At 38.4% G+C, this 27251-nt stretch overlaps 1 protein-coding gene across 1 annotated transcript in view; it reads right to left on the bottom strand.

Annotated features, from left to right (window-relative positions):
• Nucleotides 1–6216: 6216 nt before the first annotated feature.
• The window catches only part of LOC149130128 (tumor necrosis factor receptor type 1-associated DEATH domain protein-like), a 39942-nt gene continuing 18907 nt past the window's right edge, over nt 6217–27251 (bottom strand). Inside the window, exons 3-5 of the mRNA XM_089345844.1 lie at nt 15097–15147; nt 10451–10522; nt 6217–6413 (exon numbers count right to left, since the gene is read on the bottom strand). Coding sequence (XP_089201970.1) covers nt 6217–6413; nt 10451–10522; nt 15097–15147 — 320 coding nt within the window. The remainder of the gene's footprint in view (nt 6414–10450; nt 10523–15096; nt 15148–27251) is intronic.

Here is a 27251-nt window from a genome sequence, read left to right as displayed (position 1 = left end):
AAATATCTGAATTGTCATCGTCCGATAAATATAATAATCCACCAGTTTCATTGTACTTAACACACATCTGCTTATTATCAATCCCTTTTTTGTGCTCGATCCGGCTGACGAAAACGTGGCTAACTGCAGATCTCTCGAAGATTATTAGAGGGGAACAGCTACGTTCACAGTAACTGTTGCATATCCATTATGAGTTGATGGAAGGCGGCAAGCTGGAAAAATCGTTAGCAAGCTAGACGAAATGCTTAGAGGTATTTCGCCCGTCGATACGTTCGGAGTTCAAATTCCGTGGAGGTTGACTTTGCCTTTCATCCTTTCGGGGTTGATAAATTAATTACCAGCTGAGTACTGGGGTCGATGTAATCGACTAGTCCCTTCCCCCCAAATTTCAGGCCTTGTGCCTATAATAGAAAGAATTATGAATTGATGGATCGCAAAGACAGGCGTCGATTCCCTGCCGTCGGCTCGTGTCAGGATGTATGTGTTCGTGTACATTAATCCCTTTTTTTTTTATCATAACAGATTCTGCTGTAACCTTAATCTACACAATACGAAAGATATGAGCTGAAAAATGTCTTTTAAAATATCTCCAATTTTCTAAACGTTATCACAAAATAAATTCGAGGCAGAGCACCGTGATACAACAAAATAATAAATGATACGACAAAATGTCTACAAATTTTAGATAGATATCTAATATTGACAGTTGGATCTTGGGCACTTTCAAACCTCAATTGATTTACTTCAATTTTGCATCAGATAATTGTGCTGTTTCAAACTTACACTTATAATTGTTCTCTCGTTTTATGCTTGCCCACAATAGCCACATAACTTTAACGGTCAGCCAAATCCATCCAAATATATAATAAATGCTAAATCAGTTCTACCACCTCAACTTGTTTTCTTATCGACTAAATTTTAATTTCCAGTTCATGACGGATCATTTATTTAGACAAAATCCAAAGATGACTCAGCAGCTGTGTTCCACAAATAGAATAGAATACACGGAATGTATCCCCCGGACATCAGAGAGAGAGAGAGAGAGAGTCACAAACTGCGGATACTTTAAATACACCGGGGATTGTGTAATACACTGCTGTTTATTTCGTCATATCTTCCAAGCATTATCCGCATTTGCATATTCGGTGTGCCGCGATGTGACTCAGTGTAGTGCTATGCAGTATGGTGTGACGCAGTATTACCTTCATAGTTTTATTCATCAGCAATTCATTCTCTAAATATATTTCTAGCCAGAGCTTCGACCCCACGAGGGGATGTTATTTGGCGAGTGACCAACAATGTTAATCATCGATGCAAACTCTACACACTCCACAATTGATGAAAGAAGACGGCTGCGCCCCTCGGATATCACTCTGTCCACCTGCATTTCATAGATATGCCCACACATTCGTCTCCGTTCTCCATCTCACGCCCCTGGACTAAGACTTTGTTCGGCTAAGGATGACCGATTGAGATGTGAGGAAATCTCGATGGAAAGCAGCTTGATTGAATACCATCTAATGGATGCTGTTGACTTTGACGCCTTCCGAGGACAGTAGAAAGAGTATCCGGATTGCCGGATAAAACAATTGTCACTACACTGCGCGCCTTGTACATCCGGGCAGTTTACCTCGTGGGGAGAGAGTCCTATCCGTTTTCTCGGTAATTACAACTTCATTCATTGCTAGGTTGACTTCATACCCTCTTGATTCCAAACATTGCTTCCACACCTGAAATTTCTTTTCCAATTCTGATACAGATCCCATTATAAGACGAAGGACATCAGTATATAAAAGTTCTCAAGAAGAATCACTTGTAAGTTCCTTGTTGTGGCCCGGAGGTCAATGATAATCAGGAGATCAAGAACCGAACCTCGGTGAAGTACCTGCTCTCTGAATCCATTACCCTACTCATGATTAACTTTCCCTTTGATGACAAATCCCCTGTTCATGTCTTGTATGGTTTTCACTGGGCAACCATCTACCTCTAACTCCCTCAAAGCCCACTAGATCGCAGATTAAGGGACTCTGTAGGAGTCTTAAATCCTAAATAACATTTTGATGAAAATTCATTTAACAGAAAGAAAATTCTATATTCACGACAAATTGTTTTGTATCTTGAAACATGTAAATAATTTATATAATTATCTCTAATAATGAATGAATTAAATATATCCCTCCATTAATGCAAAATGCTAAAATTCCTTTCAAAAGAATTCATAACTTAAGCTACGTCATCAGGTGAAAGAAAAGTTTGGTTAAAAAGTAGGGTCTCGTCGTAGGAAGGAAAAGTCAAAATTTTAAAATGTTATGGAAGACGATAATAATAAAAATTCACATAAGTTAATAGAAATATCTCCTAATGTATGGAAGGGAATTTAAGTAATATAAATAAACATGACTTCTACATACTTCTCTATACCTTTTCAAGTTCATCAACAAACTCGTTCCATCAGTGTTTCCATTACAGATTCTCAAGCGAGAGAAAAGAAGCTGCATTAGGTTTTTCAGAAATGTGGATGCTACAAATGGCCATTACAATGGCATAAGCTACATCATTGTCTGTTTATAGGACCCATGTTATTGCGACTGAGGTTGTTTGTGGTCCTTTTGTTGGATCAATGCTGGTAATATCAAGGATTCCACATGGGTTTCAATGAATGGAATTCCCATTCACATTTATCACAGAAACAATTTCCAGTAAAGCAACCTTTGCCCTGACATTCAACAAAGCACGTGGACAAACATTTAAACAAACTGGAATATATCTTCGCACACAATTTGTCTCCCGTGGTCAGCTGTATTTTGCATTATCAAGCGTTTCAATGAAAGTTAAATGGTCATTCCATAAGAACTCAACCAAATCTGTGCACGGGCCCAACTCCGATGTGACACGAAATTCTTTTGGTTTTACCTCTATATGCACAAGGGACACACTTATGATTTTAGCGTCCAATTCCGAAAGGTTTCAGATATACGCCCCACCAAAATTTGAGAGTCCCTCGGGGAGCTCGAATGTCATTTTATACAAATTGTGGTGTTGAACACCTTTAATATTAATCATAGTATTTGTCTAAAATTAGCTATTCCGGGTAATCTAAATGCATCCTGTCAGCATCTTCTATCAGAATTGCTCTATCTTATTCCATATTCACGTTATTGGTCTTTCAAATATGAATCTTTTCAGAGGTAAAAATGTAAAAACAATCAATATCCAAGGGACCCTGATGGGACCAAGAGGCATAATAATAGCAAACTTCTACTGAGTTTCTTCAATTCCAGGCCTAATCTCTCTATGATAGGAAGACTGACAATGTACAAGGCATAAACGATATTCAGAGGACGCCTCTGAAAATGGTTGGAGGTGAAAACAATTTAGTCTTTTGACAAGTTTTGCCTCGTAATTTCACCATTTGAGCAATTAAACAAGGGAATGAAACTTGTAATGCAGGAATGTATATATCCATACTTTATCCATTCAAAATTTCAACTTGTTTTCTCATCTCCTTCACAGTTAATTCATGTTATTGACCTAAGATTAGTTTTAAAGATATTCAGCAGCAAATTCTTTATAGATTGACATTTATTCTCCATGGTGGGCTTGGCCCTCAAAATTTGGTGGGGCATATCTTTGAAACATTTAGGAGTTTGACCTTAAGATTATACACGTGTTCCTTGTCCATTTAGAAGTATTACCAAAAACAATTTGACCCAAATCTTATTTTAACATTGGGTGAGTTCGTAAAGGAACACTCTGTCAGTTACGACAATGTGGGTCCCAGCTGATACGGAACAGCTTACTCGTGAAATTAACGTGCAAGTGGCTGAGTACTCCACAGGCACTTAATGCACTTCTCAGGGAGATTCAGCGCGATATAAAGTGGGACAAGATCAACCCTTTGAAATACAGGTACTACTCATTTCTGCCTGTTGAGTGGACTGGAGCAACGTAAAATAAAGTGTCTTGCCCAAGGACATAACACGTCACCGGGAATTGAACTCACAACATTATGATCAGGAGCCGAATGCCCTAATCACTAAGCCACGTGCCTTCACTGAGTCCATATGAAATGTTCCTAATGTAAAATTATTGACTGAAAGAAATGGAAACCATATATTTATTAATAACTAGCAGAAATACCCGGCGTTGCCCGGGTTAAAGAGAATAATGAAATCTAAAAACGTCGTCTAGACTACGCATCATCTTTATATATAGAGATGTATATACACACACGCACCCAAACACACGTATATATTTGTATATAGGATTCACACAGACAGACAGACAGACACACACACACACACACACACACACACATTCTCAATACATGTAGGATTCCTCACCATACAGGTAACAGGCACAGCTGTAAGATGCATTACGGATCTATAGCAATTGGAAAGGCATGACCCAATTGAAATAACAACGTGTGACGTTTGGAGTAAAGGGAAATGAAAGTGTCGCCTCTGGAGTTTGCAAATGACCACTATACCGATAGGTAATTATACCGATAGGTAATTATGCAGACAAAATTTACAATCGATAAATGTCTTAGAACAACCAGTCACTCATCTGGGAAGGCCTTGAAATCAATGTTACCAACTGGGGACTATGTGTGTCGCAGTGATAATAAAAAGATTCAAAGGAGGTCTGCAACGAAATAATTTTAGTCAACACTTTGCAAGTGAATCAGTGGAGGCAAAGATGCGTCTCATTTACTTGACAATTTATGCACCACATTGCAGAAATCCCAATGTAAGTATATCTGAAAGGGTAGACTTACACTGTTGTACCGTTGAATTACAAATAATGCTCATCTGTTATGTTCGGGTTAAAACTTCATCAACATCAAAAATATATGAATTTTCATGGGAGTTATGGCCGTTATGCAAAGAATATAATTTCCAAATTTCATAAAGATCCATTCAGTACTTTTGACGTAGTTTTGGATAAGAAAACAAATGACTAATGTGTGCGTTTGTGTGCATGTGTATGTGTGTGTGATGGGTGTATATATGTATAGATATCTGTATGCATGTATATATGTATATATGTGTACATATTACACGTACATCTATATATATATATATACATCTACACATATGTATACATATACATGTATGCATATAGATCTATCTATACATATACGTGTACATATACATCTATATGTATACATATACATCTCTCTCTCTCTCTTTCTCTCTCTCTATCTATCTATACATATACGTGTACATATACATCTCTCTCTCTCTCTCTCTCTCTCTCTCTTTCTCTCTTTCTCTCTCTCTCTGAAAGTATCTGTCATTACAGTATCGAAATGGTGTACATATACATGTATATGCATACATATACATCTCTCTCTCTCTCTCTCTCTCTCTCTCTCTCTCTCTTTCTGTCTCTCTCTTTCTGTCTCACTCTTTCTGTCTCTCTCTCTCTCTCTTTCTCTCTCTCTGAAAGTATCTGTCATTACAGTATCGAAATGTGATTGTTTCAGTTAGTGGAATAGTTTCATTTTTAAAGTGAATGTATTTGACATGAGTGTTTTTATTTCACTTTTGACACGTAATACTTAAATAGTGGAGAAGATATTATGTTGCCGTGTGCTCGAACTCTGCAAGAAGTTAAAATTCTTTTTTGACTAAAACACAACTGGAACCCTAAGTAAGGCATGTGTAAAATTTGAATGAAATTGGTTGCGTAGTTCTCGAGTTTTAGGGATTCACACACACACACAGACAAACAGACAGACAGACATACAGACACACATTCTCATTTTTATAAATATAGATTGTGTTCACAAGAAGGTTCTACTCGAAAACAAATATCATTTTAAGCAAGCTTTACAAAATGGAATTACAGATTCCATTCTTATGAACTGTCTACATAACAATGGAGGTATTTAGGGAGATACAGGGACCTACAACAACAACAACAACAACAACAACAACAACAAATGAAATTTCAAAGTTTATCTTTATTTCCACAGTTAATCTTTAACAACAAGGGAAACAAAGGCTCTCAATGTAGTAGACAGATCTGCTAGAATTAGTAGCCGAATCCTACTCAATTCATAACTTGTCATCTGAAAGGACCCATTTGACAATGTTGTTTTGGGTTCTGTATACTTAGGTGGAAGGCAGGATGGTCCTGGATGGGAGGCATTTCAGCATGGATCTCTGTTTGTCGAAAGTAGACTCGGGCTTGAACAACAACGACAATTTACAACGATAGACATTCAAGGGTATCGAAACACTCGGTTTCATCGAGGGCTTCCCTTAATCTTTCAAGTGTACGTTTCGCTGGATCACAAATCTGAAACCATCTATGGAGCATCTGGAAACTTTGTTCAACTGTATCATTAGGAAAGTCACACTTGATAATACCGAGGTCAACTTGCTTAATTCCTAATTCTCTTCCTGCAAAAAATACAATACAAAACATAATTGCAACAACATTACCGGTAATATAACCCACGTGTGTGGTAGGTTGTTATTAACATAACAAAGAAATTATGTGATTAGAGGAATGAGAAATACTTACGAAACAGGGAAAATAGTAGACCATCGGTCTCTATTTCTAAAGATGTTGACAAAATAACAAACATGTTGAAACAAAGGCTGGAAATGGAGAAAACATTTCAAAAAAAAGAATTAACTGAAAGTAACACGAGAAAATGTCTGGTAAACAGCGGGAAGGAGAAGTGTTTCTGTGGGTAATAGTGTATGAGAGCCTAAAGAGAGACCAACAGTTACATGATTTAATCCATCCATTTTCTCTGTCTTCTATTCATAGGAGGGTTGCAAGGGTAGAGTCTTTAATAACCTCCTTCATCAGGTTCTATCAGAAGCTTTTCTGAATCAACTCTCAAACATGACCAATTGAAACTATGGATTTTATCCAACAATCTAGTCTCGATCTACCCCTAGGTCTCCTGTCGTTGACTCAGCTTGAAAGAACCCGTCTTGCAATTTATTCTTGTGACATTCTCATCACATGTCTGTAATCATGGAGTTCTGAATTCTCAATGCAGAGAAGCAGTCGTTTGACCTGGAGAAACACACAAATCTCCAACCTACACACCCTGTCGAGTAACGTTACTCCAGAGACCCTTCAAAAGAAGTCTATTTCCGATGTTTGATAACATTCCTTGGTCAATGCCTCAAGTTGTCCTCTGTGATGTCTTTTCTTCTATTATTAATTAATAATTGAAAAGTATCAACGTTTCCAAATATCTAGAAAGCGGAGATTGAAACGTCAAATAATAACAATACTATTTGGTACACCCGGATCAATTAAAATCGAAATACATACAATGCATACCAGAATGATCTCAACCACAGAAACAATTTCATAGGGCTTGCTCCACATCACATATTATAAAGGACAACAGATTTGTCTTTCTGTATTCATGACTCATAATAAGGATTTCTTCCACTATTTAGAGAAATTCTAATAATGGAGAGGTTTTAAGGTAACCCTTACAACAAGAAGTGTTTTAGCAGAAACGAAGGCAGGACTCGCCATCATCTACCCTATATGCCAACAACAGTAAGATCCTGAAGGAACTACTGTATCCATAAATATCTACTTCAACTGCGAAGATATCATATTTGATATGCAGGAAAAGAAAGGTGGGGGTAATAGGAATTCTACATGGTGTATTTAATGGACACAAAGTGTACAGTGGGATCAGAGAGAAGTTGAAAGGGAAAGGGGTTTGTAAGTAGGAAATATATATAAAAATGCTTTATAGTAATATAAAACTCTGAAAGACGTAGTTGCTGGTTTCTGGTACCTAACAGATATAATTAGAAGCGGTGGAGACTATATTGAAAGCATAGTAACTGAACTTCAAAATTGTACAGAGAGAGAGAGAGAGAGAGAGAGAGAGAGAGAGAGAGCTGTTGTGTCTATTTGCATTTAAGTGATTCTGTTTCCAGATGAAGTGCAGAGCGTTTGATGTGTAGATGTAAAGTGCAATATTGCATTGAATGTGGGAAAATGTATTAAAAACTGGCATGAAATGAGGAGGACTGACTTCACTAGAAGTACGATATTCATGTGTAGAGATGATGGAGGAAAGATGAGCAGGAAGAAAAAATGCGTCTTGAAAGAATCAGAGATAGATTTGGGTTGGCAACTAAGTTTCCACGTTTTCTTTTTTAAATTTTGGGATTTTTTTTTTTTTGAGAATTCTATTTCTGATTCATTTTGGAATCTATTTTGTTTAATTTCTAGTTAATTTAAGTTAATGTTTGTTTATTTTCAGATCATTAAAATGGAATGTGAAGTTAAGAAAAACGATCATTTTCGGCACATCTTTCTTGTTGCTTCTCATCAAGGTTCTAAGGCTTCAAAAGCTGCTCGCGACATTTTGTGCTGTGTATGGAGAGGGTGCCATAGCTGAAAGAACCGCTCGTGATTGGTAAGTCAAGTTCAAAAATTACGATTTTGACCTCAAAGACAAACCTCGTTCTGGCCGAGGAAGAGCGATTAAACCAACATTTGTATGAAAATTCTCGTCAAACGACAAGGAAACTGGCAGAAAAAATGGAATGCCCGCACACTGCTATAGAGAAGCATCTTCACTCGATGGTAAAGGTTCAGAAGTATGGAGCATGGGTTTCTCATGCTTTAAATGACAACAACAAAAATCAATGAGTCACAATTACTGCTGATTTCGTCACCGCTCAACTCATGGACACAAACAACGATTTCTTTACTGAATCGTTACTGGCGACGAACAATGGTGCCTGTACATCAATATGAAGCAGCGTAAAGAATGGTTTAGCCCCGGTGCACAAGTGACACTGAAACAAGATCTTCATCCACGTAAAACGGTGTTGTGCGTATGGTGGGACTGGGAAGGAATTAACCATTACAAATTGCTTGAATCAAATGGTCAACGCGGAATGTTCAACAGATGGAACGACTCAGCACAGCTATTCAAGAGAAAAGACTTAATCGTCAGCATGGAGTTCTGCTGCTGCATGACAACACCAGCCCTCACATCGCCAATATGACCAAGGAAGCCATTCAAACCCATGGCTGGGAAGTGCTGCCACACCCGCCGTACTCTCCTAATTTGGCACCAACGGATTTCTACCAATAAGGTATTGAAAATCTTGTTGAACGTTGGGAAGAAGTTGTTAACAAGGGCGAATACATTGTTGATTAATTAGTTGTTATTTTTTATTAAACTTTTTAAAATGTTTAGATCTTAAAAAATAAACAGCAGGAACGTAATTGCTAACCTAATACATAAGAGAGGAGATGGTACAGATATGGAGAGGGGGAAGTATGGAAGATAAAATTTGGATAAAGAAATGGAAGGAGATCTATATAGAAGATGAGGATAAGGGACTGTTGTTAGTGAATCAATTTTACCCCAGTATATGACTGGTACATTTTATATCAATTCAAGATGTATAACAAGTTGACCACGTCATACATGTCTTAATTTAAACAAATCATTTCTATCAACTGATTGCGATGATTGTCATGACCTTTTCTGTCAGGGATCAAAGGTTCAAATCTAGTCCCCAGCACAGCTCAATGTCCCACATAAAGACATTTCTCTACGGTGCATTCTACCTACATGCATATAAGTACCATAGGGAGGTAAAAGACATTGCTATAAACACTAGGAGAATTGTATAAAAGATACGTTTTGTTGTTACGCTTTGAGACAAGGAGACATGGGTTATTGTGATGTTCATGCCTTTCCAAATGAGGTTTCTAATGCAAAGAAGATGAGTGAAATGATTTCAATTGACAAACAAGATCAATTTGTCTTTACAACTTCTGTTATATTTTGTATTTCCTTAACTTACAGTGCTGAGTCGACTCTTGAAAATAATTAACATTAGGGCCCGTCTGGTTTGAGAGAAGACTATAGGTTGTCCTGGGGTCAATGAACTACAATAAATATAGAGAAACAGACTAACTAGGGGAGTTACTACATGTCACACACGATGCACACTCTCCTGTTAGAATGTTGCATTTGATAATGTGGTCCTGTTCTTCCAAGGTAAAAATGACATCACATCTGGGACACTTACCATCTTCAGTCTGCCAGATTAACACAGGCATCTGCCTAAACGACAACAACAACAACAACAACAACCTACCAGTATATTTAATAGAATTGTAAACAATGTAAACAAACAGAAACATTGACATTAACTCACCTGTTTACCTTTAAACAATAATATTCTAATATTCTGATAATATTTTAATATTCTGATAATATTCTAATATTCTGATAATATTCTAATATTCTGATAATATTCTAATTTATAAACGTTCACCAACCTCGGTGAAGTTTCTGTAATATTTTTAGCTAACCATTCAATAGAAAATTAGGAATGGAACCTGTTCTCAGTCATTCTAAAAAACAAAAGTTCAAGTGATGGCAAAATTCATAGAAACCAATTAAGTATTGTATACTTACCAACTTGCTGCCATTTACTCCCTAACTTCTTTGCTACATTATGAAGATGCTCTTCACCCAGGTTTAGGGACTCTGAAATAAATATTTCCAAATTTTACACTTCATAGTATAATTTCTCTGTCTCTGTTAATTGGTCTTTATTTTATAAATGTAAGTTATTCTTGTCATTAATGGCCATTATTTTTATACTTTCTTTCGTGGTCCCATGGAATAGCTCAATATTTACGTCCACAACTAAATAGACTAACCTTCCTAACTTCACTCTATTAAGACATCCTACATTCATTATCAAATAACGTAGCAAATATCTCATTTATTTATCACTTGAAGAAACTGTTTTTTTCCTTAGTTTAATCTTTTATTTCTAATATCTTTGCCAAATCTATTAAATGGTATTTTTATGTCATCCATGGATGTTTTCCTTCTTAGGTTATTTCACTCAAACCGCCACTCCTCATCAATCTGCTTTATCAAAGGAATATCTCCAAAACAGGCACAAACAAAATGCCTGATATTTTGCAATCTACAACAATTCCAATTTCAAGATGAGGCAAGAATTTTGTGAAATTTTCTCTCAGGAAACACATATTGAAATTGTTATAGCAGCTCCTCATCAGATTCTTACTCTTCTCTCATGTATAAAATGATGATACATTTGCACAAAACTTCACTCTGCCCCAGGTAACTCTTCATCCTTACATTATAGCAGTGCAAAGAAGATCTGAAATGGTAGAAAGGAACTGATTCTCACGAATCTAGGATACCCTCTTCTGTATATCAACCAAACTGTCATCTATTCTTTGATGTCCCCTTAATCAATACAGTGCCTCTGGATAGACTGAAAACTCAATTACAAACAAATCTGAGGGGACAAATTTGACACCTCTGTAGAAATATTTCTCTGACAGAAACTGTCTTCCTGATGTCGTAGTGAACGACATTACAAGGAATATGAAACCCTGCTCACACCTCATTCCACCATTACTACTTTACCTCATTTGTCACTAATGATCTTTGATGTCAACTAATTGAATATGTTTCTGAAATACTTTATAAAATAGATCTAATTAGCGTCAAATACGTATACAGAAATGTTCGACAACATATTGTTTCCTATGAAATGAAGCGAAAACACAATACTATCTCGACCATACTGAAAGATAGGGTCCATAATTATGGTTTGTATGAATGTGATATTGTAAATAAGGAAAACTGTAAAATTACAGAGAGTAACAACATGTAGAATGTTACTTGAAGGTGCTAAGTTCTGCTGAGGTTCTACAATTTGAGAAATGATCTACCTATGATAAGAATATTGACAATATACAATATGATATTTAGAGGCCTCTGAAATGAAGGCATTTACTGGGGAAGGTATTCATAAAGGAGCTGGCCAGTCCACATGTGCCCACTGCTTGTGCGTTACTAAACCTCGGAGTGATTAAAATACGTCTAATAAATGTTGTTCAAAATGACATGAATCACACAGGGGCAACATAGAATCTCGATTGCTCACGGAGCAGACCATTTTGCCAAGCAAGTCTGTGTAGTTGCGACTACCAGGAATGGCAGCGGCGATACGTTTTGCATGTTGATGATTCTCGCAGACACATACTGAATGCATGCCTGAGGTAGAAACTGGAACACAGCCTTTTGGTTGCAAGCCACAAAGAAGCGAATATTTCTCCGACTCAAACAATTGTATTATCCGTTCATTTCAGTTGCAATTCATAAAACATTAAACAGTCTACCTGCTGGGATAAAGACAATGTTTAGGGGATGTAATGATAGATTTACTATCAGTGAAAAAAGACAGGGTACTCATACTTGTAACAATTTTCATCTTAGTCATCTTGTTAAAAAAGACCGCCAACAACAACAATTAGGAAACTTATTAAAATGTACAACAAACAAGCTCTGTCATTAACTCATCTGTTTACCTTTAAACGATAAATTGTTTTACTTCCTTCATTCCAAAGACAATATTAATTCTATCGTGTTTTCTAATTTAGCCATTTTACCCACAGCGCCAACACTGCTGGACATTTTATTAAATTTCAAATCAGTAATATCAGGGGGCTGCCGCTTGTAGATGCATACAGAGTGAGAGAGAGTGAGAGAGAGAGGGAGAGAGGGAGAGAGAGAGAGAGAGAGTAAGAGAGAATAAGAGAGAGTGATGACATTGAGATGATAGAATGAATATTCTCCTTAAGGGGAGCGAACCGCTTCAGGGTTTATATTTCATCTTTTGTATTTTTTCCTTATCGTGTGAGACCTTTCTCCTGCATCTCATGTTTCCCTATTTCCATAAAATCCATTTTTTTGGATATTCTTGCATTTGTAGTAGAATAGAATTACTTAAGACTTAACCATTCCAATGAAATGGAACCACTTCTCAGCCATTCACACAAATTATGTAGTTCAGGTGGAATTAAATTTGTAGAAATCAATTAAATACAGTTATTTTATACTCACTAACTGGCTTTGTATGGGATGCTTTGTATTCACAGTTTGGACACACCGAAATAGACATTTCCAAGTTTTATACTTCATAGTAAAAATTCTTTATCTTTATGAATAATCAGCATTTTATTATTGTGAGACATTCCTATAATCAATGGTCAACTGGTGAGTAATATGGCTTTGGTCATCATTTTTATACTTTCTACCATGGGACCGTGTAATAGTCTAACGTATAGGTCTACAAGAAAATAGACTGACCTTCCTAAATCACTTCTCAATATTACGACATCCTACATAATGTAACAATATTGTACTTATCTCATTTAGTTATCACTTGATAACACTGCTAATCTCGTATATTTTTTCCCAAATCTATGACATGATTGTCCTCTCACCTCTAGACTTCACCAACCAACATTCTTCTCGTTTTCTACTTAATTCCATGTCAGCCAAATTGATCCTCAAAAATCTGATCACAGAGCCATGACACATCGCTTAAGGTAGGATAAACATAACCCCACTCTATTTTTAAAGGTCACTGTTGGCAATCTTTAATTCTAACTGACCACATCACACTTCACCAGACAATCATCTGATTCAGGAAATATTTGACGATATTTCAATGTCATTCATCCTCCTTAATAAGCACCTTTTGTCAGGTGAGCAATGATTAGTTCTACACAGGTGGAGAGGAAAGCGATAACAGGTATCCTGAAACACTGTACGTTTGTACAAAACCTCCTTAACTACAAAATAACTGTTCATGAACACATTACTACAAAGGGGTTATATCCGAAATGAGTGCTAACAATTTATTCTGAAGAAAATGTAAATAATATCAAACTGGAAACACGAAATCTTGTATTTTTCTAGTAGTTTTGAATGATCAGTTGTTTTTTAGCCCATCTTCAGCTTTGCCATGGTCTCTCTGCCCCAACATGTATCAGTCAACAAGATAGTGTACCACCATCTTTAACTTTTGGTTTGTCTTTAACTTTTGGAATGAGTTCTCCTGCCATTCGTAACTTCACTTGTTCCCGCTGACCTTTCTCTGCATTACTTATTTGCTTGAAACCACATCCTTGACCAAGTACTTACTCCATCGAGTCTACTAACCAGAACTATTTGCATATCCTTTTAGTCTCTTGTTAGTATTGTTATGTCAGCCATGAATATCTTTCCGTTGAGCAATTTCTTCTGGGCATTCTGTTAATCTAAGCAGCATAACCATAAAGAGCACCAATCAAATGGTATTGTGTAACCTACAACTATTCCAGATCCAGAACCTGGCAGGCTTTTGTGAAATTTTCTCTCATGAAACACATTTTGAAATTGTTATAGCAACTCCTCATCGGATCCTTAATCTCGTCCCATATATGAAAGAAATTCCTTGCTTCCATCAACAACGTGTGTGTTACCAAACCATAAGCATTAGCCAGATCAAGCCATACTACATTCAAATCCCTTTTATTCTTCTTTGCTTCTTATATGGCATCCCAGATTTAACATGCATGTCCTACACACACAGACATTCTGTGGATTCCAGTCTTCTGCACATTTTCAGTCATATGACCATTATTTTGCTGACATGTAGCTGATTTCATAGCAAGTACATCCATGTAAATCTTGCCATTCAAGATTGAAATTGGTTTCAATTGGCCACTTAATTCTGCTTTAAATTACTTTTATGAGTAAACTCCTTCTGTCTTGCACCATTCATCAACCAATTCGCCTTTATCCCACAACTCTCTAAATAGTAGGTAATGCTTATAACAACTGGGTACAACATTTGTACACGTTCTATGGTACACAATCTCCATTCTTGTCTTCTTCAATAAGCTTTATACTAGTTTCTGGCTGAAATCGCTAAGTTGAAATATTTCATTTCTGGTTTCATTGGACATTTCAAACCAAACATGAGCAGGAAAGGTTGACTTCGCTTTGGGTCCTCTTATGTCTCCTGTATATTCTTCTAATTTATCCATTTTACCAACCATGCTATCCTCATTGGATTCTTTACGAAGTTTCAGTAATATCGATATGTTTAATATGATTAGTTTACTGCTAAAACTTTCAAGTGAAAGATAAGAATGGAAGCTGTTCTTTTCTATTCTGATATCAAAATAGTTCAACAGAAGATAAACCTTACAGAAACCAATTAAGTACTGTTATTTTATACTCACCAATTGGCTCTGCCAGTGTCTGAATTTCCTTGTCTTCAAATGTTCGTTTTTCTGAAATTAAAATTTCCAAGTTTTAAACGTTATAGAATCATTTCTTTATATTTATTAATATTCTATATTTTATTATCAGGGATTCCTTTCATCGATGATCAATGTTTGAAGACAATGGTTTTGGTTAAAATGTTTATAGTTTCAACTATGTAATAGTTTAATATTTAGTCTGTCTTCCAAAATTTCCTTTATATCTTGAGACATTCTACATAATCTAACCACTCTGTCATTATTTCATTTAATTATTACTTGATAACACCATTCTTTTCTTAGGTTTGTCTTTCCTTTCTTATATCTTCACTAAACATATGACGTAAATTTGTCCTCTCACTTCTGCCCTTCTCTAACCAACATTATTCTCATCTTTGCTTAATTCCGATGGCAACCAGTTTGGATACCACTTCGAGGAGTATAAACATGCACACCTGATCTCCTAGTTAATCATTGCTGTAGGTAATCATTAGTTTTTAATTCCCTGCATCACAGTTCTGTAGAATGTCAGCTGATGCAGGAAATGCTTTAAAACACCTTAATAAGCCAGTGTTTATAAAGGTGAGCGAAGATTAGTTCTACACAGGTGGAACAGAAAATGACAACAGGTGTCCTCAATGATGATACACTTGCACAAAACTTCACTCTGCCCCAGGTAACTCTTCATCCTTACATTATAGCAGTGCAAAGAAGATCTGAAATGGTAGAAAGGAACTGATTCTTAAGAATCTAGGATACCCTTTTCTATATATCAACCAAACTTTCATCCCTCCTTTGATGTCCCCTTAATCAATACAGTGCCTCTGAATGGGCTGAAAACTGAATTACAAACAAATCTGAGGGGACAAATTTGACACCTCTGTAGAAATATTTATCTGACAGAAACTGTCTTCCTGATGTCGTAGTTAACAACATTACAAGGAATACGAAACCCTGCTCACACCCCATTCCACCATCACTACTTTACCACATTAGTCACTAATGATCTTTGACGTCGCCTAATTGAATATGTTTCTAAAATACTTCATAAAATACATCTAATTAGCGTCATATACGTATACAGAAATGTTCGACAACATAGTGTTTCCTATGAAATGAAGCGAAAACACAATACGATCTCGACCATACTGAAAAATAGAGACCATAATTACGGTTCATACGAATGTGGTCTTGTAAATAAGAGAAACTGTAAAATTACAGAGAGCAACAAGGTGTAGAATGTTACTTGAAGGTGCTAAATTCTGCTGAGGTTCTACAATCTGAGAAATGATCTACCTATGATAAGAATATTGACAATATACAATATGATACTTAGAGGCCTCTGAAAATCGTTCCGGGTGTAAAAATCGCGTTTTCGACAATTTTGAACTCGCCAGTTTACTATGTGTCCTATTCAACAACGAATTGAAACTTGTTCTCCAAGAACGAATGCATCTACACTTTATTCGTGCACAATTTCAACTTTTTTCTAAAATTCTTCATAGTTAATTTCATTTTTGCAATATGTGCTTTTTAACAAAATTGCACAGTTCTCAGAAAGAAATTTTATATCTTTCATGATGACACAAGATCAATAAAAGTACAGTTATAAGCCTGTTTGGTAAAAAGGATCTTATTGTACATGTAAAACGTTGTCAGTATTTTAAATCATGTTATTTTCATATTGAAATGCCTATGGTATTACAGTAAAACTTTGTTCAAGTAACCCCTATTTACAATTCATGGTTTTATTGAATATCAATTCATTGATTACATATTAATAGACAATTATATAAATAGATAATTATTATACGTTTTGTATTTTTTACTGTAAATGTAACTAGACATAAACGATTAAAATCTTTTCTGGATGAGAGCAGATCCTCAGAGGTCAGCTTATAAAACCTGGCTCTCTGTCCCTTCTTCTTAGTTACTCAAACCAAACAGATAATGTTCTGTTAGGGCACCCAACAAGCATTGCTACAGACCGAGGAACGCCATGATAGACATCATGCGTTTGATTGGTGCATGAAATTAATAAATCATGGTTTTCATCTGAGAGTTCAATGATACAACCACTGTACCGATCACTTTCATTCGTGTACGCAACACATTTTCAGGACTGTAACTTTGAAATATGTAGCTCAGATGCTGGCTGCTCCTCACCCAAAAGATGGAAATTGTCATCCGCTGATATTCCTTTCATTAGAAGATCAGATCTTGAAGAAAGAATGAAGTACTGATGGGATCGTGTGCCAATTCATTTCACTGCGCTGCTGAATCGTGAAGGCAAGTCGAAGCGGTTTTCATTTTGGACGACATCGGCTACAGTTATACAAAAGAACATTATTCCTGGAATGCTTGCACTTGCTGAGCCATACATCTTGGAATCCGTGAGAAAATGTCTTTCTGTGGCTGCTTGTAGACGTGCTTTTGCAGCCACACATTTCACAATTTCACAGATGCCCTCAAATGTACATTATACTCTCTCTTTCTCTCTCTATCTCTGCTTCTCCCTCTTCTCCGCCACCTTATGCATTGATGTTTCCCTGCCTTTCCCTACCTTTCCTTCTCTCTCTCTCTCTCTCTCTCTGTCCCTTTCTCTCTCCCCTATTAATATACATTCCTATAATGCTCTTCCTCCCTAATTTACTTACTTACATTATACTCTCTCTTTCTCTCTCTATCTTGTGGCTCTCCCTCTTCTCCGCCACCTTATGCATTGATGTTTCCCTGCCATTCCCTACTTTTCCTTCTCTCTCCCTCACTCTCTCTCTCTCTTTCTCTGTCCCTTTCTCTTTCCCCTATTAATATACATTCCTATAATGCTCTTCCTCCCTAATTTACTTACGTACCTTATACTCTCTCTTTCTCTCTCTATCTCTGTCTCTCCTTCTTCTCCACCACCTCATGCATTGATGTTACCCTGCAATTCCCTACCCTTCCATCTCTCTCTCTATCTCTCTCTCTCTTTCTCTCTCTCTCTTTCTCTCACTCTCTCTCTTTCTCTATCTCTCTATCTCTCTCTCTCTCTCTCTCTGTCCCTTTCTCTCTATCCTATTAATATACAATCCTATAATGCACGTCCCCCCTAATTTACTTACTTAACTCTTTCTCCCTCTATCTCTTTCTCTCCTTCTCCGCCACCTTGTGCATTGATGTTTCCCTGCCATTCCCTACCTTTCCTTCTCTGTCTCTTTCTATCTCTCTCTCTCTCTCTCTCTCTCTCTCTCTCTGTCCCTTTCTCTTTCCCCTATTAATATACATTCCTATAATGCACTTCCTCCCTAATTTACTTACTTACCTTATACACTCTCTTTCTCCCTCTATCGCTGTCTCTCCCTCTTTTCCGCCACTTTATGCATTGATGTTTCCCTGCCATTCCCTACCTTTCCTTCTCTGTCTCTTTCTATCTCTCTCTCTCTATCTCTCTCTCTCTCTCTCTCTCTCTCTCTCTCTCTGTCCCTTTCTCTTTCCCCTATTAATATACATTCCTATAATGCACTTCCTCCCTAATTTACTTACTTACCTTATACACTCTCTTTCTCCCTCTATCTCTGTCTCTCCCTCTTTTCCGCCACTTTATGCATTGATGTTTCCCTGCCATTCCCTACCTTTCCTTCTCTCTCTCTCTCTATCTCTCTCTCTCTCTCTCTCTCTCCCTTTCTCTTTCCCCTATTAATATACATTCCTATAATGCTCTTTCTCACTTATTTGGTTGCTTACCTTATACTCTCTCTTTCTCTCGCTATCTCTGTCTCTCCTTCTCCGCCACCTTATGCATTGATGTTTTCCTGCCATTCCGTACCTTTCCTCCTCTCTCTCTCTTTCTCTCTCTCTCTCTGTCTTTTTCCCTCTCTCCTATTAATATATATTCCTATACTTATTTGGTTACTTACCTTATACTCTCTCTTTCTCTGTCTATCTCTGTCTTTCCCTCTTCTCCGCAACGTTATGCATTGATGTTTCCCTACCATTCCCTACCTTTCCTTCTCCCTCTCTCTTTCTCTTTCTCTCTCACTCTCTCTAGCTCTCTGTCTTTTTCTCTCTCTCCTATTAATATAGATTCCTATAATGCTCTTTCTCACTTATTTACTTACTTACATGATACCCTCTCATTCTCTCTCTATCTCAGTCTCTCCTTCTCCGCCACCTTGTGCATTGATGTTTCCCTGCCATTCCCTACCTTTCCTTCTCTCTCTCTCTCTCTCTCTCTCTCTCTGTCCCTTTCTCTTTCCCCTATTAATATACATTCCAATAATGCTCTTTCTTACTTATTTGGTTACTTACCTTATTCTCTCACTTTCTCTCTCTATCTCTGTCTCTCCCTCTTCTCCGCCACCTTATGCATTGATGTTTCCCTACCATTCGCTACCCTTCATTCTCTCTCTTTCTCTCTCTTTCTCTCTCTCTCTCTCTCTCTCTATCTCTCTCACTCTCTCTATCTCTGTCCCTTTCTCTGTCCCTTTCTCTCTCCCCTATTAATATACCTTCCTATAATGCTCTTCCTCCCTAATTTACTTACTTACCTTATACTCTCTCTTTCTCTTTCTATCTCTGTCTCTCCCTCTTCTCCACCACCTTATGCATTGATGTTTCCCTGCCATTCCCTACATTTCCTCCCCTCTCTCTCTCTCTCTCTCTCTCTCTCTCTCTCTCTCGCTGTCCTTTTCTCTCTCCCCTATGAATATATATTCCTATAATGCTTTTCCTCCCTAATTTACTAACTTACCTTATACTCTCAGTTTCTCTCTCTATCTCTGCCTCTCCCTCTTCTCCTCCGCCTTATGCATTGATGTTTCCCTGCCATTCCCTACCTTTCCTCCTCTCTCTCTGTGCCTTTCTCTGTCCCTTTCTCTCCCCCCTATTAAAATACCTTCCTATAATGCTCTTCCTCCCTAATTTACTTACTTACCTTATTCTCTCTCTTTCTCTCTCTATCTCTTTCTCTCCCTCTTCTCAGGCACCATATGCATTGACGTTTCCCTGCAATTCCCTACCTTTCGTTCTCTCTCTCTCTCTCACTGTCTCTCTCTCCCTCTCCCTCTCTCTCTCTCTCTCTGTCCCTTTCTCTCTCCCCTATTAATATACGTTCCTATAATGATCTTCCTCCCTTAGTTACTTACTTACCTTATACTCTCACTTTCTCTCTCTATCTCTGTCTCTCCCTCTTCTCCGCCACCTTATGCATTGATGTTTCCCTGCCATTCCCTAACTTTCTCTCTATCTCTCTCTCTCTCACTCTCTCTCTCTCTCTCTCTCCCTCCCTTTCTCTCTCCCCTATTAATATACGTTCCTATAATGCTCTTCCTCCCTAATTTACTTACTTACCTTATACTCTCTCTTTCTCTCTCTATCTCTGTCTCTCCTTCTTTTCCGCCAACTTATGCGTTGATGTTACCCTGCCATTCCCTACCTTTCGTTCTCTATCTCACTCTCTATAACTCTCTCTTTCTCTATTTCTCTCTCACTCTCTCTCTCTCTGTCTCTTTCTCTTTCCTCTATTAATATACATTCCTCTAATGCGCTTCCTCCCTAAATTAATTACTTACCTTATACTCTCTCTTTCTCTCTATATCTCTGTCTCTCCTTCTTCTCCGCCACCTCATACATTGATGTTTCCCTGCCATTCCCTACTTTTCCTTCTGTATCTCTCTCTCTCTCTCGCTCTCTCTCTCTCTCACTCTCTCTCTCTCTCACTCTCTCTCTCTCTCTCTCTCTCTGTCCCTTTCTCTCTCCCCTATTAATATACATTCCTATAATGCTCTTCCTCCCTAATTTACTTACTTAACTTATTCTCTCTTTTTCTCTCGTTATCTCTGTCTCTCCTTCTTCTCCGCCACCCCATTCATTGATGTTTCCCTGCCATTTCGTACCTTTCCTCCTCTCTCTCTTTCACACTCTCTCTCTCTCTGTCTGTCTTTTTCTCTCTTTCCTATTAATATACATTCCTATACTGCTCTTTCTCATTTATTTGGTTACTTACCTTATACTCTCTCTTTCTCTCTCTAACCCTGTCTCTCCTTCTTCTCCGCCACTTCATTCATTGATGTTTCCCTGCCATTCCCTACCTTTCCTCCTCTCTCTCTCTCTCTATCTTTCTCTATCTCTCTCTCTCTCTCTCTCTCTCTGTCTTTTTCCCTCTCTCCTATTAATATACATTCCTAAACTGCTCTTTCTCACTTATTTGGTTACTTACCTTATACACTCTCTTTCTCTCTCTATCTCTGTCTCTCCCTCTTCTCCGCAACGTTATGCATTGATGTTTCCCTGCCATTCCCTACCTTTCCTTCTCTCTCTCTCTTTCTCTTTCTATCTCTCTCTCTCTCTCTCACTCTGTCTTTTTCTCTCTCTCCTATTAATATACATTCCTATAATGCTCATTCTCACTTATTTACTTACTTACATTATACCCTCTCTTTCTCTCTCTATCTCTTTCTCTCCTTCTCCGCCACCTTGTGCATTGATGTTTCCCTGCCATTCCCTACCTTTCCTTCTCTCTCTCTCTCTCTCTCTCTCTCTCTCTCTCTGTCCCTTTCTCTTTCCCCTATTAATATACATTCCAATAATGCTCTTCCTCCCTAATTTACTTACTTACCTTATACTCTCTCTTTCCCTCTCTATCTCAGCCTCTCCTTCTGCGCCACCTTATGCATTGATGTTTCCCTGCCATTACCTACCTTTCCTCCTCTCTCTCTCTCTTCTCTCTGTCCTTTTCTCTGTCCCCTATTAATATATATTCCTATAATGCTCTTTCTTACTTATTTGGTTACTTACCTTATTCTCTCTCTTTCTCTCTCCATCTCTGTCTTTCCCTCTTCTCCTCCACCTTATGCATTGATGTTTCCCTGCCATTCCCTACCTTTCCTTCTCTCTTTTTCTCTCTCTCTCTCTCTCTCTCTCTCTCTCTCTATCTCTCTCTCTGTCTATCTCTCTCCCTTTCTCTGTCCCTTTCTCTATCCCCTATTAATATTCCTTCCTATAATGCTCTTCCTCCCTAATTTACTTACTTACCTTATACTCTCTCTGTCTCTCTCTATCTCTGCCTCTCCCTCTTCTCCTCCGCCTTATGCATTGATGTTTCCCTGCCATTCCCTACCTTTCCTCCTCTCTCTCTCACCCTTTCTCTGTCCCTTTCTCTCTCCCCTATTAATATACCTTCCTATAATGCTCTTCCTCCCTAATTTGCTTACTTACCTAATACTCTCTCGTTCTCTATCTATCTCTGTCTCTCTCTATCTCTGTCTCTCTCTATCTCTGTCTCTCTCTCTCTCTGTCTCTCTCTATCTCTGTCTCTCTCTATCTCTGTCTCTCCCTCTTCTCCGCCACCTTATGCATTGATGTTTCCCTGCCATTCCCTACCTTTCGTTCTCTCTCTCTCTCTCTCTCTCTCTCTCTCTCTCTCTCTCTCTCTGTCCCTTTCTCTTTCCCCTATTAATATACATTCCTATAATGCTCTTCCTCCCTAATTTACTTACTTACCTTATACTCTCTCTTTCCCTCTCTATCTCTGTCTCTGCCTCTTCTCCGCCACCTCATGCATTGATGGATCCCTGCCATTCCCTGCATTTCTTTCTCTCTCTCTCTCTCTTTCTCTATCTCTGTCCTTTTCTCTCCCTCCTATTAATATACATTCCTATAATGCTCTTTCTTACTTATTTGGTTACTTACCTTATACTTTCTCTTTCTCTCCTTCTTCTCCGCCACCTTATGCATTGATGTTTCCCTGCTATTCCCTACCTTTCCTTCTCTCTCTCTCTCTCTCTCTCTCTCTCTCTCTCTCTCTCTCTCTCTCTGTCCCTTTCTCTCTCTCCTATTAATATACGTTCCTATAATGCACTTCCTCCCTAATTTACTTACTTACCTTATACACTCTTTTTCTCTCTCTATCACTGTCTCTCCCTCTTCTCCGCCACTTTATGCATTGATGTTTCCCTACCATTCCCTACCTTTCGTTCTCTATCTCTCTCTCTCTCTCTCTCTTCTCCACCACCTAATGCATTGATGTTTCCCTGCCATTCCCTACCTTTCGTTCTCTATCTCTCTCTATATATATATATCTTTCTCTCTGACTCTCTCTCTCTCACTCTCTCTCTGTCTCTCTGTCTCTCTCTAGCTGTCCCTTTCTCTTTCCCCTATTAATATACATTCCTATAATGCTCTTCCTCCCTAATTTACTTACTTACCTTATACTCTCTCTTTCTCTCTCTATCTCTGTCTCTCCCTCTTCTCCGCCACTTTATGCATTGATGTTTCCCTGCCATTCCCTACCTTTCTTCCTCTCTCTATCTCTCTCTCTCTCTCTCTCTCTCTGTCCCTTTCTCTCTCTCCTATTAATATACATTTCTATAATGCTCTTCCTACCTTTCCTTCTCTCTCTCTCTCTCTCTCTCGCTCTGTATCTCTCTCTCTCTCTCTCTGTCTATCTCTCTCTCCCTTTCTGTGTCCCTTTCTCTCTCCCATATTAATATACCTCCCTATAATGCTATTCTTCTCTAATTTACTTACTTACCTTATACTCTCTCTTTATCTCTCTATCTCTGTCTCTCCTTCTTCTCCACCACCTCATGCATTGATGTTTCCCTGCCATTCCCTACCTTTCCTTCTCTCTCTCTCTCTCTCTCTCTCTCTCTCTGTATATCTCTTTCTCTCTCTCTCTGTATATCTCTTTCCCTCTCTCTCTCTCTCTGTCTATCTCTCTCTCTCTCTCTCTGTCCCTTTCTCTCTCCCTTATTAATATACATTCCTATAATGCACTTCCTCCTTAATTTACCTACTTACCTTATTCTCTCTCCGTCTCTCTCCATCTCTGTCTTTCCCTCTTCTCCGCCACCTTATGCATTGATGTTTCCCTGCCATTCCCTACCTTTCCTTCTCTGTCTCTCACTTTCTCTCTCAATATCTCTCTCTCTCTCCCTTTCTCCGTCCCTTTCTCTCTCACTCTTTCTCTCTCTCTCTCTCTCTATCTCTCCCTTTCTCTCTCTGCTATTAATATACGTTCCTATAATGCTCTTTCTCACTTATTTGGTTACTTAACTTATACTCTCTCTTTCTCTCTCTATCTCTGTCTCTCCCTCTTCTCCGCCAACTCATGCATTGATGTTTCCCTGCCATTCCCTACCTTTCTTACCCTCTCTATCTCTCTCTCTCTCTCTCTCTCTCTCTGTCCCTTTCTCTCTCCCCTATTAATATACGTTTCTATAATGCTCTTCCTCCCTAATTTACTTACTTACCTTATACTCTCTCTTTCTCTCTCTATCTCTGTCTCTCCTTCTTCTCCGCCACCGTATGTATTGATGTTTCCCTGCCATTCCCTCCCTTTCCTTCTCTCTCTCTCTCTTTCTCTCTCTCTCTTTCTCTGTACCTTTCTCTTTCCCCTATTAATATACATTCCTATAATGCTCTTCCTCCCTAATTTACTTACTTACCTTATACTCTCTCTTTCTCTCTCTATCTCTGTCTCTCCCTCTTCTCCACCACCGTATGCATTGATGTTTCCCTGCCATTCCCTACCTTTCCTTCTCTGTCTCTCTCTCTCTCTCTCTCTCTCTCTCTCTCTCTCTCTATCTCTCTCTCTCTCACTCCCTCTCTCCATTTCTCTGTCCCTTTCTCTCTCCCTTATTAATATACATTCCTATAATGCACTTCCTCCCTAATTTACTTACTTACCTTATACTCTCTCTCTTTCTCTCTCTATCTCTGTCTCTCCTTCTTCTCCGCCACCTTATGCATTCATGTTTCCCTGCCATTCCCTACCTTTCCTCCTCTCTCTCTCTCTCTCTCTCTCTCTCTCTCTCTCTCTCTTTCTCTCTCTCTGTCTTTTCCTCTCTCTCCTATTAATATACATTCCTATACTGCTCTTTCTCACTTATTTGGTTACTTACCTTATACACTCTCTTTCTCTCTCTATCTCTGTCTCTCCCTCTTCTCCGCAACGTTATGCATTGATGTTTCCCTGCCATTCCCTACCTTTTCTTCTCTCTCTCTCTCACTCTCTCTCTCTGTCCCTTTCTCTTTCCCCTATTAATATACATTCCTATAATGCTCTTCTTCCCTAATTTACTTACATTATACTCTCTCTTTCCCTCTCTTTCTCTGTCTCTTCTTCTCCGCCACCTTGTGCATTGATGTTTCCCTGCCATTCCCTACCTTTCCTCCTCTCTCTCTCTCTCTCTCTCTCTCTTTCTGTCCTTTTCTCACTCCCTTATTAATATATATTCCTATAATGCTCTTCTTCCCTAATTTACTTACTTACCTTATTCTCTCTCTTTCTCTCTCTATCTCTATCTCTCCCTCTTCTCCGCCACCTTATGCATTGATGTTTCCCTGCCATTCCCTACCTTTCCTTCTCTGTCTCTCTCTCTATCTCTCTCTCTCTATCTCTCCCTCTCTCCCTCTCTGTCCCTTTCTCTATCCCCTCTTAATATACATTCTTATAATGCTCTTCCTCCCTAATTTACTTACTCAGCTTATACTCTCTCTTTCCATCTCTATCCCTGTCTCTCCTTCTTCTCCGCCACTTTATGCATTGATCTTTCCCTGCCATTCCCTACCTTTTGTTCTCTCTCTCTCTCTCTCTCTCTCTCTCTCTCTCTCTCTCTGTCCGTTTCTCTCTCCCCTATTAATATACATTCCTCTAATGATCTTCCTCCCTTAGTTACTTACTTACCTTATACTCTCACTTTCTCTCTCTATCTCTGTCTCTCCCTCTTCTCCGCCACCTTATGCATTGATATTTCCCTGCCATTCCCTACCTTTCCTCCTCTCTCTCTCTTTCTGTCCTTTTCTCACTCCCTTATTAATATATATTCCTATAATGCTCTTCCTCCCTAATTTACTTACTTACCTTATTCTCTCTCTTTCTCTCTCCATCTCTATCTCTCCCTCTTCTCCGCCACCTTATGCATTGATGTTTCCCTGCCATTCCCTACCTTTCCTTCTCTGTCTCTCTCTATCTTTCTCTCTCTCTATCTATCTCTCTGTCTCCCTTTCTCTGTCCCTTTCTCTCTCTATCTCTCTCTATCTATCTCTCTCTCTCTATCTCTCTCTCTCTCTGTCCCTTTCTCTCTATCCTATTAATATACATTCCTATAATGTTCTTTCTCACTTATTTGGTTACTTAACTTATACTCTCTCATTCCCTCTCTATCTCTGTCTCTGCCTCTTCTCCGCCACCTTATGCATTGATGTTTCCCTGCCATTCCCTACCTTTCCTTCTCTCTCTCTCTCTTTCGCTCTCTCTCTGTCCCTTTCTCTCTCTCCTATCAATATAGATTCCTATAATGCTCTTTCTTACTTATTTGGTTACTTAACTTATACTCTCTCTTTCTCTCTCTATCTCTGTCTCTCCTTCTTCTCCGCCAACTCATACATTGATAATTCCGTACCATTCCCTACCTTTACTTCTCTCTCTCTCTCTCTCTCTCTTTCTCTCTCTCTCTCTCTGTACCTTTCTCTTTCCCCTATTAATATACATTTCTATAATGCCCTTCCTCCCTAATTTACTTACTTACCTTATACTCTCTCATTCTCTCTCTATCTCTGTCTCTCCTTCGTCTCCACCACCTTATGCATTGATGTTTCCCTGCCATTCCCTACCTTTCCTTCTCTTTCTCTCTCTCTCTCTCTCTGTATATCTCTTTCTCTCTCTCTCTCTCTCTGTCTATCTCCCTCTCACTCTCTCTTTACCTTTCTCTGTCCCTTCCTCTCTCCCTTATTAATATACATTCCTATAATGCACTTCCTCCCTAATTTAATTACTTACCTTATACTTTCTCTTCCTCTCTCTATCTCTGTCTTTCCCTCTTCTCCGCCACCTCATGCATTCATGTTTCCCTGCCATTCCCTACCTTTCCTTCTCTCTCTCTCTCTCTCTCTCTCTCTGTCTTTTTCTCTCTCTCCTATTAATATACATTCCTATAATGCTCTTTCTCACTTATTTGGTTACTTAACTTATACTCTCTCTTTCTCTCTCTATCTCTGTCTCTCCTTCTTCTCCGCCATCTTATGCATTGACGTTTCCCTGCCATTCCCTACCTTTCGTTCTCTCTCTCTCTCTCTCTCTCTCTCTCTCTCTCTCTCTTCTCTCTGTCCCTTTCTCTCTCCCCTATTAATATACATTCCTATAATGCACT

The sequence above is a fragment of the Octopus bimaculoides genome, chromosome 30 (genome assembly GCF_046866305.1).
Source record: "Octopus bimaculoides isolate indiv1 chromosome 30, ASM4686630v1, whole genome shotgun sequence".
Taxonomy (NCBI): Eukaryota; Metazoa; Mollusca; class Cephalopoda; order Octopoda; family Octopodidae; genus Octopus; species Octopus bimaculoides.
This window is presented reverse-complemented; position numbering and strand designations above follow the sequence as displayed.